We start from the raw sequence: 18,344 nt of genomic DNA, 5'->3' as shown, positions 1-18,344 counted from the left end.
GACACGGTGTGACACGGCTCCCGGGAGCTCTGCGCCACCAAGGACGGGCAGTGCAGTCCTGGCTTTCCCCGGGCGGGGGCGCGAGCTCCCTCAGGATTGGCGCCATCCGGCTCGCGCCCCCGCGCGCGCTGCGCTGCCCCTGCTGATTGGTGGGGATCCGCGCGGCCCCGCCTGCGCGCATGCGCTCTGCTGCGGCCGGCATTAGTGGCCGCGGGTCGGTGTGTGCGGGCTTGTTGCCTCAGTCGCTGCTGTCGGCTCTGAGCGCCCGGTGCCCGTCGGGGCCATGTCGGGCCGCCCACCGCGGCAAGAGGACGGGGAGAGCGCAGCGCTGCGCCAGAAGGAGGAGCTGAGCCGGCGGGTGAGCGGAGGCGGCCCTGTGGGGCCCTTCGCCGGCGGGCCGGGCCGAGGCGCGGGCGGCCCCCGGAGCCTGTCGCCTCGGGTGCGAGCAGCGTGGGGAAAAGGAGGGCGGGTGCTGTCAGGAACCGGGGCTCCTGTGCCTAGGGTTGCGCTTTCGGGCCCTGAGAGCGTCCTGCGTGTAGCGAGCCCGTGCCGCCTCGCTAATAGCTCGCTTGTCAGATTGGCATTTTGGGACTTGCTGCTTCAAGTTGAGTCTGAAATGTCATGTGAGGTGCAATGAGACTTTTCTCACCGAATCACAAAATATCATGAGTATGAAGGGACCCCCAGTGATCGAGTCCAATTCCTGCCTTGGACAGGGCAGCCCAAGAGTCACACCATGTACCTGAGAGCGTTGACCAAAAGCTATTTGAGTTCTGTCAGGCTGGTGCTGTGAGCACTTCTCTGGGGAGCCTTTTCAGTGCCTGACCACCCTCTGGGTGGAAAAACTTTTCCTGATATCTAATCTAAACCTCCCCTGGCACAGCTCCAGGCTATCCCCTGTTGTACTGTCACTGGTCACCAGGGAGAAGAGATCAGTCTTTGCCCCTCCACTTCCCTCATGAGGAAGTTGTCCACTGCTGTGAGGTCTCCCCTCAGTCTCCTCTAGGCTGTACAAACCTAAGTGCCCTCAGTTGCTCCTCATATGGCTTCCTTGTAATACATACTTCACCTTCATCTGCCCAAAATGTCCCAAGGGATTTCAGCCACAGAGGCTGGAGTTCCTCATCTATCTGCTTCCTCCTCACTGATGCCCATCTCTTTGGTCCGTGTGCAATCTGCTAAGCCCTGTGGAACTGCTTTTGCTCAAAAAAACATCATAGCAACCTTCTGATAGTTGAAGGAGGCCTACAGGGAAGCCAGAAGAGGGGCTTTTCATAAGGAACTGTAGTGGTAGAACAAAGAATTATGGATACAAATTGAAAGAGGGCAAATTTGGGTTAGATACTAGGTATAAATTCTTTACTGTGATGATGGTGAGGCASTGGCACAGGTTGCCCAGAGAAACAAGCTGTGGATGTCCCAACCCTGGAAGYGTTCAAGGCCAGGTTGGATAAGGCCTGGAGCAACYAGATCTAGCRGGAGGTGTCCCTGCCCCATGRCASGGAGRTTGGGACTAGGTGATCTTTAAAGTYCCTTCCAATCCCTTAACATTCTATGATTCTATGAAAAGATTATTTCTGTATGGCCATGTTGCATAGACACAGTGATGCTTTTATTTGCCTGGGAAGCTGCAAAGCTGGGCTGTCACAGAGCTCCAGGTTGTCATTAGTGTTGTGGTAAGTGGCTCGTTTAGTCCATAACAAAGGGTGGCACTGCTGCTTTGCCTTTTGGTATTGTAGACACAAGACACTGACATAGCTGCTGGAAAAGTTTACTTTCAGTGTGCCATATTCAGTTTGGCCTAGCTCGCTCTATGGCCGCTTCTTACTGTTGCACCAGTTCCAGGAGACACCAAGAGAGAACAGAAATCCATATTGTTTGCTTCTAACAAAAAGCATTCAGTGCCTTCTGTTCAGAATTTGTTGTAGGTTTGGCTTTTATTACGAACTTCTGATTACTCTTTAGCATTCACAGCTGCCATTGTAAAAGAAAATGAGAATATTTGCCACATCTATCTGTGCAGAACATAGTAGTAAATCCCACTAAGGAAGTTAATGTAAAAATCCAGAGCAACAGAAAGGCTCCTATTGCTCTTAATACAGTTCTTATATTAAATCTACAGATTTTTACTAATTTCATTTTGAATCTGGAGCATWCCGTGATTATAAARTGTATKCTTRATATTATGCAAAATTTTGTTTTCTRAAGTTATTTGATGTTGCATTAGTTGTGTACATGTTCTTGGGGAAAAATGTGCTCTCTGATTATAAATAGCTACACTGGCTTCCCAGAGGCTTTTGAGGGTAGGAAAAATACCAATGCATGTAAGATAACCTGTTTCTACAGAAGTTAAGTATGTAATTTTTACATTTATTTTGTCTTCAGTGATTCATTTGGAGAACAGCAGCTGTACATGCATGTAGCTGTCTTAAGATATCAGTAGACATGTTCACCACTAGGATTATAATGCAGTCTTGTTTTTGTAATTAAATTCAAATGCATCTTTTGCCTTTCAGATTAAAGAGCAGAAGGTTGTAGTCGATGAGCTTTCTAATTTGAAGAAGAACCGGGTAAGATTTTATAAATTTGCTTTTGACTATTTCATTTTAGCAGAGAAATAAACATAGAGACAAGAGGGGAAACAAAATCAGAGCATGCTGTCTTTAGTTTGTTTTAATACAGGTTTTAGTGCACATGTGGTCTGCTGTTCTCAGAATAATTTGTCCTACAAATGATTTGATTATGTGTGTTTGTGCAGTAAAACACAGTGTGTTGTTGGGGTTTTTTGCTTTTGTTAATGTTTTATTTTGGCTATTTCATTAAGATGTTTGAGCTGATCGCAAGGATTCATGAGGTATTCTTTTTCTGTGCATAAGCTTAAAATAGAATGTGATCCCTCATGAATAAGGAAAAGAGAAATTCAGAATTGTTGAGCATTGCGTGGTTTTGATGGTACAGCATTAGAATGTTGGTTTTGTCAGGGCAGAATTTATCCCTTCATGGCTCCAGAATCTGCTGCTTTCACTTCATACAGTGTTGTTTTTGTTTTACAGAAAGTTTATAAGCAGCAACCCAATAGCAACATATTCTTCCTTGCAGACCGAACAGAAACATTGTCTGAATGCAAAAGTAAGTTTGCAGTGTAAAAGTATATAAAATATTTTAATATTTAAAAGCTGTATTTGTATTTCATGTATAGATATATATATTTCATGTATATTTCAAAGATATATTCAAATTAGAAACTGGTAGCTGTGTGTCAAATACAAAGTAACAGAAGAATGGATAATAGAGGTGGTGATGATGGAACAAGCATTAGAAAAGTATAAATTTAGAATTATAAATTTAATTTTCTGGATTGAACAACTGCTACTTCTCTTTGCTTTGATTTAGGTTCATCTGAATTATACTGATTCTGATTATTACATAGCCAGGAGTTGGTGATTCCCCCATTGCACTATGTCTCTCTTTGGAAGAAAAAAAAAATCATAATCTTTATATAATTCAGAGGAATAAGATACAGTGAGCTTATGTAGCTTGTGGTAGTAATGATAGAACACAAGCATAGCATTTGGTTAATTACTGTTTTATGTTTATCACTGTAATTGAACAAGTGGCTGGAATTACTAATTTCTTAGATATACTCTTAAACTTGTCTACTCATAAACTTTCATGTTTATGAAATTGATTATTTGTATCATTTTCTCTTACACAGATACATTAGATGAATTAAAGAAGGCACATCAGGAGCTGGAGAATTCAGAAAAGGCAAAAATCAAGAAATAGTTACAGTGACTTCCATGCTGCAATGTGTGGAATTTGCTGTGTTGTTACCTTGTGCAGCCAGCTTGCAATTCATGATTTCCTTAACGAAGACATTCTCTGCCACCTGAGAAGAAGAGGACCAGACAGTAGCCAACAGTTGATAAAAGCTGTGTCTGATCTCTCTTATGAATGTCTGTTTTCAGGCCATGTACTTCGCCTGAGGGGACTGGTGACTCCTCAGCCTCTGGAAGATGCCAAAAACAATGTTTTCCTTTGGAATGGAGAAATTTTCAATGGAGTGCATGTAGGAGATCTAGAGAATGATACTGAAGTAATGTTTCATCATCTGGCATCATGCAGCAGTGAAATGGACATTTTGTCACTGTTGTCATCTATTCGGGGTCCCTGGTCTTTTATTTATTACGAAGCTCCCAGACACAGTTTATGGTTTGGTAGAGATTATTTTGGTCGTCGTAGTTTGCTCTGGCAGTTCAGTAATGAGGCTGACAATGCTTTCTGTCTCACATCTGTAAGTGGTTATTCTAAACCAGGCAACCAATGGCAAGAAGTCCCAGCATCTGGAATTTTCAAAATTGATCTCAAAGCTTGTGCAACAACTAAATCTTTGTCTTTAACATTGTTTCCATGGATGTACAGCTGCACAGAGAAATCAGTAGAAGAAACATTCATTAATGTTATTGACCAAGTGTCAAAAGACTTACCAAACCACATAACTCTCATGGTGAATAAATCAAAGCTGTGGCTTAGAGCACCAGTTATCCCCTTAAACAAAACAGTTTCTGAAACCTCAGGTGACTGTCCAGACTCTAATTCTAGCAACATTAATCGTGTGGTCTCTGTAGAAACCCTTCAAGATTTTCTTGCAGAGGAACACAAGAAAACATTAGCTTGTCAGTTTATTGATGTTTTAAATGAAGCAGTCAAGAGACGAGTTCTATGCCTCTTTAGAGCCCAAGACCAGGTAACAAGAGACATTCCAAGCATGTCTCATACGAGAGCACATGTTGCAGTGCTCTTTTCTGGTGGCATTGATTCTATGGTTATTGCAGCCCTGGCTGATAAACACGTGCCTTTGGAGGAGCCAATTGATCTTCTCAACGTAGCTTTCATGATGAAAGAGCAAGCTAAGCATAAGGGTACCACTAAAAGGCCTACCAGCCATGAAGTACAGCTTGATTTGCTTTGTCCTCAAGAAAGCTGTCAAGATCTTGATGCTAACACTGGTGCTCATTTATCTTGCTTTGATGTTCCTGACAGAGTCACTGGTAGGGCAGGACTGAAGGAATTAGAAGCCATTAACCCTTCAAGAACCTGGAACTTTGTGGAAATTAATGTTACACTAGAGGAATTGAAAGAAATGAGAAAACAGCGCATCAATTACTTAATCTACCCACTGGATACAGTCTTGGATGACAGTATTGGCTGTGCAATTTGGTTTGCTTCCAGAGGAGAGGGCTTCATTAGTAACCAAGGAGAACTGAAACCATATAAAAGTCCTGCAAAGGTACTAGTTTTTATAGTTTTGTTTTCTGCCTTGTGTTTGACCTCTGTAAAAACAGTTTTGTTGATTGAGAAATCAGCCGGTATCTTTGCTATTCATAAGGCTTCTGAAATTCAGTGTCAGAATGTAGAATAGTTTTATAATATTTGTGTAATTCAAGAGTTAAAAATCACATTCAGTTCTTCTGTCATGTGCACAGCTTTTCAGTGAACTTGGGTAAGAATCAATGTGAATAGGAAAAAAATAACCACCATCTATCATTTTTTATTCTGATTTCTCACTTCTCTATTTCTGATGGTTTGTGAAGGGAAGAATGAACTGTTTAATTCCAACTGTTGAAGGCACAGTAATGGGCCAGATGTAMTAGTGTTTTTTCTCTTGATAACATTTTACTATACTTACTGAGTAGTATAAGCCATTTTCACTTTGTGTAATGTAGTTGTTACTAACCCAGTAGCTTGTGAATGAATTGTACTCTGGGTGTACATTCAGGTAACTATTTACCACATATGACATACACAAAGTCTTTGGCAATAATTTTTTTTATAAAGGCTGGTATTGAATGAATGCTGTTTATTATAATAGAAACTAAAAAAAGACATTCTTCAAATCTATGTATTTGTATATATATTACATTATTTTGATGTTTGTTCCTTGCTCCACTAGCAACATTTATGAGTACTTTTAGGTCTGTATTTTTATACGTACAACATTATTTTGATGTTTTTTCCTTGCTCCACTAGCAACATTTGTGTGTACTTTTAGGTCTGATTTACAATTAGCATGAGAGTCAGACCTAAAAGTACACGTTTCAAGTGACTTTACTGGGAATTGTTTCAGGCTTTATAAATGTGTAAGGCACATCCCATCATAATACGTAATATTTTTACAAGATGTGTATTAAGATTATTCTCCAGAAGATGTAGTTAACATTTAAGATCTGTTATATATTAACTTGCAGAGACATTAGATTTCTTTTATTTTGTTTCCTTAGGTTGTGCTTACAGGAATTGGAGCAGATGAACAGCTTGCTGGGTATTCTCGACATCGTGTTTGTTTTAGAAAAGATGGCTTAGAGGGTCTTAATAAAGAACTTGAAATGGAGTTGGGTCGCATTTCTTCTCGAAATCTTGGTAGAGATGACAGGATTATCGGTGATCACGGAAAAGAAGCCAGGTATTACTGTTTTAACATGAAGCAAAACTGGTTTTGCCGGTTAGATGCAGTTTTTAACACTCTCAACAAAATCTTAATTGAAACTTCTGTGTGTTTTATTGTCTCTAGTCCTATTGCAATTTTTTTGATGTGTAAAAGTGTTGTGAAGTTTTTTGATTTTGTGAAAAAAGTGGTCTGTATCACACTGTGGAAGAGTTACTTAAGGAAATTTAGCGACTTGATTTCCATCTAGAAGTTTTAAGAAGCAGCAACATACATTGAAATAGGCAGATTCAAGCTGGTTTTATAATTCTAAGTGCAAGTATTCTGCACAACTCAAGTGTTCTGATGTGGACCTTTGGGGACTGTCTCTGGAGAATGACAATGTAACATATAAGCTGGTGTTCCTGTCCACACAATAAAGGCATGATCAATATCCATTGCATTTCTTGCTGTTAAGTCTGAAGAGCTGAAGAATCATTTTGTGTCTACTTTCTCCATACCACCATGAACTTGCAAAAAATTCCTTAGGTGTTGTCCAGGAGCAGAGGCCACTCAGGTGCATGAAACGTTTTTTTCATGTGATTTTTGTGCCTGTGTTTTTCCAAATTGGTTCTTAGCTGCACATTTTCAGTTCACCACAAGAACAGTTGCAGTGTTGGATGTGCAGTGCTATTAATCATGCATGTCATTAGGTATGAATACCTGTAATTCAGAAGATCAGAATTTGTTGTGTCAATCTTTTTGTTTCAAAGTTACAGTGTAGTTTTACAGTCTTTGCATGTGGTAAAGGGGAAAACCAAACTCTTTCTATGAAATTTTCAAAGGGTCTTTCTCCATGTATATTTCTTTCAGGTTTCCTTTCCTTGATGAAGATGTTGTTTCATTCCTCAATTCTCTGCCCGTCTCAGAAAAAGCTGATTTGACTTTACCTCGAGGAATTGGTGAGAAACTGATTCTGCGCCTTGCAGCCAAGCAGTTGGGCCTGACAGCCTCAACTGTTTTGCCAAAAAGGGCTGTACAGTTTGGATCTCGGATTGCAAAACTAGAGAGCAACAGTGAAAAAGCATCTGACACATGCAGCAGACTGAAGTTACTTTCAGTAGAGGAATTGTAGAGCTGTATCTTGAAATGTTGTACTTGTTCTATATGCAAATTCAGTAAATCTTAAGAGTTTTCTTAGAATGTTTGGTCTGTTCTTTTTTACACACTTGGACATAATTATTAATAATCAGAGTTTTACATGTATATGTATACGAGGGACTCACTATGAATGCATCCCATGCTTTTAATTTTTTTGTTGTTTTAATACTGAGAATGCTTAGTTTGGAATAGTAACTGGAATCACTTTGGTGACAGCACACAGCATTGGTTTCTCTGACAGGTGATTTTCAACACTTGTAACCCAAGTACTGTAACTCAATCTAACAGCATTGAAACAGTTTTTATTGAACAACTTATAGTTGCAATTACTTTGTTAAGTTAATTTTTAAGATGCCAACCATCGTATCTTTTTTAATTCTGGCACCTTGATCGAATCTTCTTCAACTCTTTTTGAAATATCAATTCCAAGGGGAGCTCTAGAAAACAAAATAATGTATTTATTAAAAATTAACATTATCATTGCAGTATCACACAGATATACAGCTTTAGAGACCTTTTTTACAATTAGCATGAGAGTCAAAGTATTTCTGTACATTCCTGCACTTATAAAACTGTTACCATTAAAATGGCCTAGCTGAAGCTGTACCTGGAAACATCTTTACTGTGAGGAAATATTTGCATTTGTAGCCTTTCCAAACTCTAGAAACAGAGTTTTGATTTCCAAGCCATCTTCTGGGGATGCTGTTTTACTTAGAATCTGATTTTAGTTGATATTTCATTTTATATCTTGCTGATGAATGCAAAACACACTAGAAATTCACAAGTATCTCTTTTTTATGATAATCTTAAAGTCTACAGCAAGTAAGACTTAGTCTTTTATTCACTGAAATATATACAGCAAATTATTTTTTAAGTAGTTTATAATTTTTCATGGGAAAATAGTAATTTTTTTTTTGTATTGAGACCATCCAAGTATGTTTTCCTGTAAAGGGAAAGGGAAAAAACTTGCAAAAAATCCCAGTTTAAGACCACTGGGTACTTTTGAAATTTAGTATTTTGTTTAGCCTTAAGCCTATGATCTACACAATCATAGTAGGAAAGCTGGTGTTTGAAACATATAGAACTGTTACATGAATGGTAAATTAAGTTTCTGAGACAAAATGAAAATAAATGCCGACTGGGATAATTTGTATTTAACAACCACTTTGAAAAGCAATTTTTAACATTTTTATGTGCTGCAGAGAGACTCCTCAGCAGCTTGTGCCTCTTTTTGGTGTGAACTGCCTCCCCTTTCGCTGCCCACAGTGAGGAAAGAGACTGGGAATGCACAGTCACTCACCTTGGTTCATAGCGGACGCCATCAGTACTGTGCAGAACGCCCAGTCCTGCACGCAGCCTTTCAATGCCATTCCTGAACAAGAAAGCAGTTATGCAAAAACATATGTCACAACCCTGAATACGTGCACRTGGTTCAGTCACCACTAAAAGAGRTTCCTGACTGATCTCAATTTTAAACAACATTACAGGAGCACATGCAAAGAGAAACAACTCTTACCATGCAATCATAACACCATTATCAGTGCAGAGTCTTGGAGGAGGACACAGCAAAGCAAAATCATTTGCATCTGCCAAATTCTGTAGACCTTTTCGGATATACTGATTACTTGCAACTCCTCCTGATACAACCTGATAGCATTTCAAAAAGAAAAAAGGCATTAACTCAAAAGTACTGATGGGTTACACACAACTAGCATCCTGTTTATAAAAGGGTTATCAGTTGAAGTTCAAAGACAGTAATAATTGCTGCATTTGTAGATTAAAACATATCAAAGAAGAGTATGCTAAGTGATCCTATTATGCTAAAAGACTTCCCTGAAACTTGTCAGTCTAATGGAAGGTGTCCCTGTCCATGGCAGGAAGGTTGGAACTGGATGATCTTTAAGGTCCCTTCCAACCTAAACCAGTTYATGGTTCTAATAACTAGAACAGCTGTCAAGTATTGGGGGGCACAGGGTCAAATTACGTGGCCTGAATTGTTATGGGAAGTTAGATTAGATGCTAAGAACATCTCTCTCTAGTTTCAAACCCACCTAAATATTTATATGACTATAGTTCAAACCTGGTATTTTAACTATGATACATGAGATCTTCCTCACCTGTCAAGGGAGAAAGTACAAGGCATCTGCATCTTCAAATGATGTTACAGAGTCAGATATAAAAAGGAGAAAAACATATACCCACCAAAGTGGCATTTTTTGATGGTAAAATGCTGTTTTTGATGCAGAACAGCATGGCTCGATATGTCCTCTGGATAATATGAACAGCCACTGCATGCTGTACAGCAGCAGCAACATCCTTAACACAGGACAGGATCTCACCTTCTTGAATACCTATAGAAGTATATGATCAAAGGGGGGTTCCTGTGTATAGGCCATCAAAAGCTCAGTTTGTATCTCACTGCCTAAAAATACCTTCTTCTTTTTCTTTTTGTACAATGGCGTTATTGACGAGGTTCTGAAGTCCAGAGAAGGAGAAGTTGCAGTTCCGATAGTGCTGCATGGGCAGCCGGAAGGTGAGCAGCTCCTGGTTCCCAGTTTGAGCCAAGTGTTCTATGGCCTTCCCCCCAGCCATGCTGTGGCACTCTGGGTGCTTTCTTAAAGACAGTCTTCGTGCTACCTGAGGAGATGATAAACAGACTTGGGATCAGTTCCTCTCCATCACTGTATTGCAATCCATGGAGCAAAACTCGACACCACAAAATCCAATCCAAATTACAAACAGGGCATGATAAGGATAAGACGTAACATCAGCCCAGCATGATTTTATTTTTCCCTGGAGTATTTAGAAATGCAGTTCTAGAACAATCTGGGAAAACAAAAGGATCAATAATTTTGCAAGAAACATTAATTACTCCATTTTTAAGCGATAGGAAATACACAGACTGCCATACTGTATTATCAGATACAAAGGAAGTTGGTTTCAACTTTTGAAAATCCCCTTTCTGACTCCACACACTTCCCCAATGTTTTAATAAATATGCACAAACATTATTTTAAAACTCTGTGTCTGAGAACAAAGCCATAAGTGACCAATTTTACAGACTGTACTCAGTGACCCAGAAAAAAATTCTGAAAGCCAAACCRTGCTTTCCAAACTGTAAAAAATAAATTTAGTAAGAAATRTTTTAAGRTGCATTGTTTTAAAYRTGRCAGCATCCTTTAAAATACTCTATCMATCTTCTGAAATACAWTTTTTTTGTATAATCAGTATCAATTAAACTTCCAACACCAGTTTTGGTTGACTATTTTATCAAGTACAATGAATGTACATATGTTAAAAGTGATGGCTTGTGTACATTTTTAACAGCCGTGTCTGAAATCTATGGTATTTCAAAATAGAAAAAGAAGTTACACAGAACCCGCATTGAATTGCTGTCCTTAGGCYGGTGATAATACTACCATTATGTAGTATAAATATGCAATGAAAAGAAGRAAACACCTAGGTTCACTTATGTAASGAAATATTACCTTATCCAGCATGTCACCCGGTGCGATATCGATRGACTGTCCGAGCAAAAGGAAATCTGAAATTCCTCGTGCTACTGCCAAGAGACAGTGGCCCCCAGAGATGAGGAGAACTAAGAAGGGAAAGTCCAGGTGATGTGTGAGCCTGATGGTCAGTGCGTGAGCCTCCATGTGATGGATGGGGATGAAGGGCTTCTGGTGCCTGTTGACCAAGCTCAGGCTGTACTTCAGCCCCACGCCCAGGCTTAGAGCRAGCCCGGGTTTCACTGTAGTCGCCACAGCCGCAAGCTCGGCTACAGAAACRCCACTGGCACGAAAAGCCTCTTGTACCACTTGCTCGATGTTTTCTCTGTGAAGCTGCTGTGCCACCACGGGAATTATTCCTCCTGTTCTAGYAAAACCAAGAAATTACAATGCATTGGTATTTCATAAGATATAGAATGCCATAAAAATAGTTTTCAGGCACCTCTTAACCTTGTCATATCCTGCCTGTTTCCTTAGTGCATTCTCAAAAACCTCATTTAGTGTCAGGGGCACTGAAGAGAGCTTAAYTATCACTGGAAGTACAGATAAGGAYGTAACTTGCTCKTTTTTGTACAGATGGTTYTTAAATGTATCTCAGCACTATTCCAAAACTATGTAACTTAATATTCATAACATCAGTTCATGTTCTTAGCAACCAATGCTTATATTTGATTAATTTTTTCCATTTAAAAACTTGACTTTTGGTAGTTTTAAAAATAACGATTTAATCTTTTATTCAAGCTGGAGAAGTGATCTGCCTCCTTCGGCAAGGAAGTACTACTGGAGGAGACTTGTTAAATGCACAGCACCTTTTTCCTTCCCCTTAGTACCATCCCAGGCAGTATGTGTTGTGGCTCAAGCGATACATCTTCACACCTCCCACCACTTACTGAGTTCTATGGACCAGGGAAGACTTCTATATGAATGATATTATAAGTAACAATAACAATAAAATCGTTTTTAAGGCAGAAGCTTTGAGAAAAGGGTATTCTTACTGTAAATGAACTTCCTTCTGACAGTGCAGTGCTTCTCCCAGAACACAGCCAGCTTCATCCACCACAGMAGCGCCGGTGTCGTCACAGCTTGTCTCTATTCCCAAAACCAGTCTGCCAAAACGCTGCTTTCCAGAGTGAGCAGAGCTGCTCCTCAGCCACGCAGCTCGGCCGTGTTTAACTGACCGCAAAAGGCTTCTGGCAATACTGTTCATTGTTTATCATCTACCTGACGTTTATATCTAGAAGAGAACTGTATAATTATTACTGGACGGTTTTAATGTACGTGTTCTGCTCCGATTTTCTGAAGAGGTGGCATTACTTTTAAACTTATGAATGGTCACACATGACCTTTAAGACCTTAAGAAAAAATATTTGGGAGGTAACGTCTTATTTTACCTGAACGACGTGTGAAGAGAGTTCCTGACCACGCTTGCTGGCGGTGCAGCCCTGAGGGAGGTCACAGCCCGCCCGGGGCCCGCAGCAGAAGCGCCCCGTGGGCGAGCGCGGCTGTGCGGGCAGGCAGRGCAGGGCAGGGCAGGGCAGGRCAGGGCAGGTCTGTCCGCTCCCCAGCTTCCCGTCACGGGCTCGGCCCCATCCCCGCCGGCCGTGGGTCCTCGTCCCGCCCCGGCCAGCGGGAGCGGCGGCCGGAACCCCCCGCGCTGTCCCCGGGCCGCGATGCACCGCCACCACCAGCCCCGGCCCGCCCCGCTGCCGCCGCTCGGCTCCGCCCGCCGGGACACGGGGCGGTGCTCCTGCCCAGCGCAGCCGCCGTGCAGAGAGCGGCTGAGAGCACGGAGCCCTTCCCGATCCTCCGCAATCCAAGGGCTTGGTCCAGCTGCCCCGAGGCATCCCGGCCCCGGGACCTGCGGACTCTAAATGTGAACTCCCTGCCTCTCGGCCACAAGGCAGCGACTGTGATGGCCATTATTTAAAAATCAGCCAGTTACCACTTTCTGTTCAAACAACACTTAATTATTTCCAATTACCAAAGAAAATTTGTAACTCATTACTCTTTTCTATGCAGCATCTTTATCGATAGCTAGCCACAAAATTACTGTAGCAAAAAAGAAGTACACCACTGTGGGTTTGTCTTTTTTTTTTATTTTTTTTTCCAGCTCACTGGCTGTCACTGCAACCGAAATGTAAATCAAGTCTTAAATGGAGTCTTCTGTTAAATCTGAGCTGGTTCTGGCTGGCAGATAGACAGAAGACTTCAAAATTCATCCATTTTCCATGACAGAAAAGAGTCTTCAGAGCTGTAGATGTACCTCCTTCACTCTAATTCCAGAGCTGATTATATACAAGATTACCCCGTGCTACACAATACCCCTAAAACACAGCATTCCTCCACATTTCCAAGACATGCAAGTTATACCATTTTCTGCAAAAGCATAGTTAGTCCAGTCCATGTGATTTGCCTACTCACTTCTAGTTCAGCTTCTATCTTACAACTTAACACAGTTTCCTTTATGTGTTCTGACACTTGCTCTGTAACAGAGCAGCTTCTTCTACAATAGCAGCAACCCTTTCCCCACCACCTCACAGRCCTCTCAGCTACTGAAAAATAACCCATTGGTCAATATCAGAGAAAACAGTCTAAAGTCCACACCTAAAAAAAAAAGGCAATTACTCAGGATGTCCCATTTACACATAGAAAAGTCAGTATCCTGGCAAGCAAAATGAAATAATACAACAGTGGAAACTTGTAAAAGTGTACATAAACCAAGCTATGGAGTTGATGTGGAAATCYCCTGAGCTGGCAGTTAAGGACTTTCTTCAGTCATTGTGACCAAAAAAATATTTTTTTTTAAATCACAAGAACAGAGAAGGCAGGAATTATACCATCAATTTATGCTCGCTGTCACAGTACGTACTGTGAGMCAAACTTTTACAATGCAATAACAAGCACAACCACCTACAATCCATACAGCAGAAGCTACCTAATTTCACTTAATCTAAGAATGCAGTCTCACTGCTCCTTGGCATCGAGGATCCTGGATTTATACAKAAAGTTAACACCTGCATTATGGACGATGGGCATTTGTGAAACACTGCTCTCCATTTCAGCTGTTATTTGCACCTTCCTTAMAAGCCACTTCCATCAGCCACACGTACAGTCTTAGTGGGGATTTGGCTTTMGAGCTGGGCCTGCCCAGCTCTTCATGGAAATCTTCCTTCTACAGGTTTCCAATCCACATTGAAGTGTTTGAAGGCATCTTCTCATAAAGGAGATCTTCATCCCAGACAATGCTGMAGGAAGCAGGAATTGTATCTCAGATGTAAAAGCATCTCTTCCTGACTACGATGAGATACTCAGCACAGCAGACTACTCGTTTCCTTCACCCGGGGATTAGCAGTAGCCATGTCAGGGGCGACCAGCATTGAACCTTCTGCTTAGTATTTATTGATGCCAAAAATTCGAACACCATGCAACTGTGGCAGTTTGGGGATCAGCACGGTCAGGAGAGAGGCTGTGTTGAGGATAAAGTGTGTGGGATCATACTTTGTATAGAAACTCGTCAGGAAGTACCTGCAGGAGGAAAGGGAGCAAGCTTAGCTGATGGCAGCCTTGTCTAAAACACATACAAAGCATAGCTGAAAGAAGTGCTTCGGTGATCACTAAGATTTTACTGGCCAATGACATCTATTCCTGTATTAAATATCTCACCTGAGGTTCTAGAATATCTACAGCAAAATTCTGGTCTAAGTCTCTTCTTCATATACTTTATAGGGTGCTAGAAAGCAATTCTTAATTTACTATTTAACTGTAGCACTCCTCCCCACCTTTTTTGGAGGAGTTATATGCATTTTTTCAGTTGCTGTCCTTTATGAGCCAACTTTYTAAACATGGTGCAGGATCTTCCCTCCCCTCTCCCTCTGCCATGTAAGTGGACATGTAAATTTTCTTCAGCAACAAACAGAAAGACTTTTAGAGTCAGATATTAAATATGCATCTGATTTTTCTTAGTTACACAACCACACTTTTGTCAACTGAGACATGTGTGTAAAATTTCTAAGCCTTTTACATAGTTAGTGTAAATAGAAGACAATATGTACAAAGCAAAACTGACACCAGACCCCGTTCACTGAGAACATTCCTAGTTCACAAATTGCAAAATAGTTAATAAATGCTACCACAAAACAAATAGTTTAGATTTTCATATTGATGACTGCACGATCTCTTAAAGAACTTCAAGAACTAACAGTAAGTTTTCCTCACAACATTTCTAATCTTTAAAACTACCCCGTTAATATGGGCTTCAGTATGTGGAGTGTCAAAAGCAGCAGAAGAAAGACGATTTCATGGCCTATAAATACATACTCCCTACTTCTGTGATGTAGAAATAAACAAAGAAGCAAGCAAAAAAAAGACAGAAAATACTTTTAGACTGTGAATTGCAACCCATTTTTTCACAGCTTTTGAAATCATGGCTTTATGATTCAATTCATCCAAAACAAAGCTTTGAACTCACAGAATTATAGGAGAGATTGTGAAGAACTTCCTTGAAGATGTGAATTGTACTCCATAATCCAGTTGTTCCCAGTGTGTTAGTAACCTGGCTTTCCCTTGATCMGGTGTTTCAAAAGGAGTTCCCTTTACCGCATGCAAAAACACATACATTCCCTGGGGAAAAGAAAAAGTGAATAGAGAGGCACTTTCAGCTCTCTTTTGATATAGCTCAAATAAAAATTCAAACTCGACATTCAAGAGGATATTACCCATCCTCAGTCTCTACAGAGAACTATCACTTTCCTAAATAAGGAAGRARATATCTTTTGCCAARTCTTCTTTGCTGGTWATCTCAGAAAGCTGAGTTAGCAAACCTCAATTATGATGTCAACTGCTAGATTATGCATCTCTTTTCCCTAAGCACGGCAGGACCAATAGAGATAGGTGCATTTCTTTAAGTGATGTGAGTACAACAAAATTAGAGCATCCTGGGGAGAGGAGCAGAAAGCAGCTTACAAAATCTTTTGCATACAAAAGTCATCATGTAAATCACACCCCTCTGAGTAACAAATGAATTCAGAGCTGGGGTCAAAGTAGTCCAGTTTTTCCTACTGCTTTCAAGCAAGATTTCTCTAGTGTAGAGCATAATGACAACATTGTATGCTGAAATCATTCTGAGTTCMAATTCACGTAGCTTGGCCAGAAATCCAAGCTAGAAGAAATAGAATGCAAACGTTTCTCTCAAAGAATATAGGTAAGGTGCTGAAATTCAGCATTTTGATACTAACAGATTTATGTAGAAAGATTAGTAGATAGTGTCTGAGAATTAAAAATGTTACGGTTTGTGAATTCAGCATAGCTCTAATAATGTACAGATCACTGTCAAAGCTGGGTGGCATGATGATTTAATGTCTGCAACCTTCCAGCTTAATTAAATGCTGTTAAAAAGAGTATGTAACTATGTAAAGAATTTCTCACATCTTTAGCGCTTAGTGATCACATATCACTATCACTCCTCCTCCTCAAAACAGCCAATCATTTCTGGAAAGGCCAGGCAGAGGTGGTGTTTTGGATAGCAAGATTTCATTGTCCATACAGACTGGCTATTGAAAATAAATACATATGAAGAACAGCTTTTCAAATTGTGTTCTAACAGAGGGTACTCACCAGGTTGTGAATGACATTTGTTAAAGTCCAGGCCACAGGGACACTGAAGAAGGGAATGCTGAGCAGGACAATGTGCAGCATGCCGACTCCCAGCGCGTATGTCAGCCACATTCCACGGCTGTTCATYACCCGAGTGTTCGGATTTACCTCGCTGTGGGCAACTCCTACGTTCATTTTTACCCTGTAAAACAGATCTGTTTGAAGACTGAGACTGCTGTTACARAGGAGTACTTAACATATGCAATTTTCAAACGTGGGAAAAAGCTACTTTAAAGAAGCAGGTCTGGAGAGAACACAGCGCCTAAACCAGGATGTACCTCTTCAAACTATGGTTTATAGAGAAATCAGTACAAAGGGATAGYTGGGAACTGTTTGTTTAAAACAAGTTCAAACAAATAAAACTCACAAGCTTGCTTGCTACAGAAGGGACATTAAAAAAATTAGTAAGCTGTGATGTCAGAAGCTGAAGTTCCACAGCTGTAACAAACCAAGCTAATAACTTTTTCCTCTAAATTAGCTCCTCCATCCATGACAATAGAGTTCTTTTCCACTTCCCACATCAGATAATCTTCCTCCTCTATYTTGTTCATGAATGGTTAGCGAATTCATATACCAATTGCCCAGCCACCTACTTCTAGGAAGAACAATGAAGGCACAATCTACACCTCTTTTTCTTSAAGCAAAGTGAAGATTTCCTGCCCTACCCCTCTGTTAGTTTTCAGACAGACATTTCCATCTTTTAAATACGGCTGAAATTAGATAACAAGTTCAAAAGTTTTCTAAGCAACAAACACATGCAGAGATACACAGGCTAATTTCATATKCTGATATATTCAGGAAATTGACAGAACTTAACCCACACTCTCGTCCTATTGCAGTAAAATTTGTAATGATAATTTAAAATAAAATACTAAACTATTGCTTACTGCAAACTCACTTGATCTCTGGGACCATGTATATTTATTTATTGGACCAGGATGGAGATTGGTTTTTTAGCAATCCTCTGAATCATAACRCAATAGCACTATTTACCCAGCAAAAGCAGCTTGCTTTTGGTAGGAAGTTTGCTTCTGACACTTAGTGGTGGAGAGTGTGTAAAATAAATGCAGAGTAGCCGAGTATTCTGCAATATTAACAGCAGAGGACTGCAAAAAGACACGATGAACCCGAACCGGGGCACCGCCRACATTAATCAGTACCTGTCGCAAGGAACTGCAAGCCTTGCGCTTGCAGGGGACACATTACCTGAGACAGGCGACGTGAGGCTGTTCCTCTCCCGCTGGGATGCAGCACCCGCCGAGCCAGTACCTAGACAAACATCTTGACGTGACCCACCATCCCTTCCCCTCTTCCCCCGCGCTTCCAGCCCGACCCGAGGGGCAGCTCGCCGCACGGCCGCRTTTCCTCTGCCATCCCTCCCTTCCCAGCTCCCTTCCCAGCCCCCCTCCGCCGCCGCCGTCCCCGCCCCGGCCCCGCCGCTGCCTAGGCCGGCCGTGCCCGTGGCCTTCTCTCCGGTGCCGGCCGCCCGTCCCTCCGCCCCCAGCCGCGGCCCCACCTTTCCGCAGCCCCGCGGCCGCCGAGGAGCCGGAGCGGAGCGCGGGCCGCCGGCCGCAGGTAGAGCCCGCGGTGCCCGTGGG

General features: G+C 41.3%; 5 protein-coding genes across 5 annotated transcripts in view; 3 read left to right on the top strand and 2 right to left on the bottom strand.

Annotated features, from left to right (window-relative positions):
- The first annotated feature begins 247 nt into the window (after positions 1 to 247).
- Positions 248 to 3,786, top strand: LOC130578200 (ASNSD1 upstream open reading frame protein-like). The gene is made up of 4 exons (XM_057374112.1): positions 248 to 358; positions 2,517 to 2,570; positions 3,054 to 3,129; positions 3,716 to 3,786. Exons 1-4 carry the CDS (start codon positions 284 to 286, stop codon positions 3,784 to 3,786), a joined length of 276 nt encoding a protein of 91 aa, XP_057230095.1. The 5' UTR covers positions 248 to 283.
- A 22-nt stretch (positions 3,787 to 3,808) lies between these two features.
- Positions 3,809 to 7,628, top strand: LOC130578198 (asparagine synthetase domain-containing protein 1-like). The gene is made up of 3 exons (XM_057374110.1): positions 3,809 to 5,290; positions 6,282 to 6,463; positions 7,298 to 7,628. The coding sequence occupies exons 1-3, from the start codon at positions 3,809 to 3,811 to the stop codon at positions 7,557 to 7,559; spliced, it is 1,926 nt and encodes a 641-aa protein (XP_057230093.1). The 3' UTR covers positions 7,560 to 7,628.
- Positions 7,629 to 7,860: 232 nt separating this feature from the next.
- OSGEPL1 (O-sialoglycoprotein endopeptidase like 1) lies at positions 7,861 to 12,476 on the bottom strand. Its single transcript, XM_057374111.1, has 7 exons — positions 12,090 to 12,476; positions 11,074 to 11,461; positions 10,018 to 10,222; positions 9,788 to 9,936; positions 9,102 to 9,232; positions 8,886 to 8,957; positions 7,861 to 8,022 (listed from the first exon to the last, which is right to left on the bottom strand). Exons 1-7 carry the CDS (start codon positions 12,299 to 12,301, stop codon positions 7,932 to 7,934), a joined length of 1,248 nt encoding a protein of 415 aa, XP_057230094.1. The 5' UTR covers positions 12,302 to 12,476; the 3' UTR covers positions 7,861 to 7,931.
- Positions 12,477 to 13,170: 694 nt separating this feature from the next.
- Positions 13,171 to 18,338, bottom strand: ORMDL1 (ORMDL sphingolipid biosynthesis regulator 1). Its single transcript, XM_057374124.1, has 5 exons — positions 18,263 to 18,338; positions 17,953 to 18,015; positions 16,708 to 16,888; positions 15,563 to 15,714; positions 13,171 to 14,619 (listed from the first exon to the last, which is right to left on the bottom strand). Exons 3-5 carry the CDS (start codon positions 16,879 to 16,881, stop codon positions 14,484 to 14,486), a joined length of 462 nt encoding a protein of 153 aa, XP_057230107.1. The 5' UTR covers positions 16,882 to 16,888; positions 17,953 to 18,015; positions 18,263 to 18,338; the 3' UTR covers positions 13,171 to 14,483.
- Positions 18,238 to 18,344, top strand: part of PMS1 (PMS1 homolog 1, mismatch repair system component) — a 43,426-nt gene continuing 43,319 nt past the window's right edge. The window contains exon 1 of the mRNA XM_057374123.1: positions 18,238 to 18,321. The gene's annotated coding sequence lies outside the window, so the exon portion shown is untranslated. The remainder of the gene's footprint in view (positions 18,322 to 18,344) is intronic.

The sequence above is a fragment of the Malurus melanocephalus genome, unplaced genomic scaffold (genome assembly GCF_030028575.1).
Source record: "Malurus melanocephalus ecotype Western Australia unplaced genomic scaffold, MMel_1.1 scaffold_216, whole genome shotgun sequence".
Lineage (NCBI taxonomy): Eukaryota > Metazoa > Chordata > Aves > Passeriformes > Maluridae > Malurus > Malurus melanocephalus.
The sequence above is the reverse complement of the archived record's forward strand: the minus strand, read 5'-3'. Positions and strand labels throughout refer to the sequence as shown.

Coding starts and splice junctions, on each gene's coding strand:
- LOC130578200 (XM_057374112.1), top strand. CDS start 284: ATGTCGGGCCGCCCACCGCGGCAAGAGGACGGGGAGAGCGCAGCGCTG. Junction 2,571..3,053: donor CTAATTTGAAGAAGAACCGG/GTAAGATTTTAT, acceptor TTTGTTTTACAG/AAAGTTTATAAGCAGCAACC. Junction 3,130..3,715: donor AACATTGTCTGAATGCAAAA/GTAAGTTTGCAG, acceptor TCTCTTACACAG/ATACATTAGATGAATTAAAG.
- LOC130578198 (XM_057374110.1), top strand. CDS start 3,809: ATGTGTGGAATTTGCTGTGTTGTTACCTTGTGCAGCCAGCTTGCAATT. Junction 5,291..6,281: donor CATATAAAAGTCCTGCAAAG/GTACTAGTTTTT, acceptor TTGTTTCCTTAG/GTTGTGCTTACAGGAATTGG. Junction 6,464..7,297: donor GATCACGGAAAAGAAGCCAG/GTATTACTGTTT, acceptor TATTTCTTTCAG/GTTTCCTTTCCTTGATGAAG.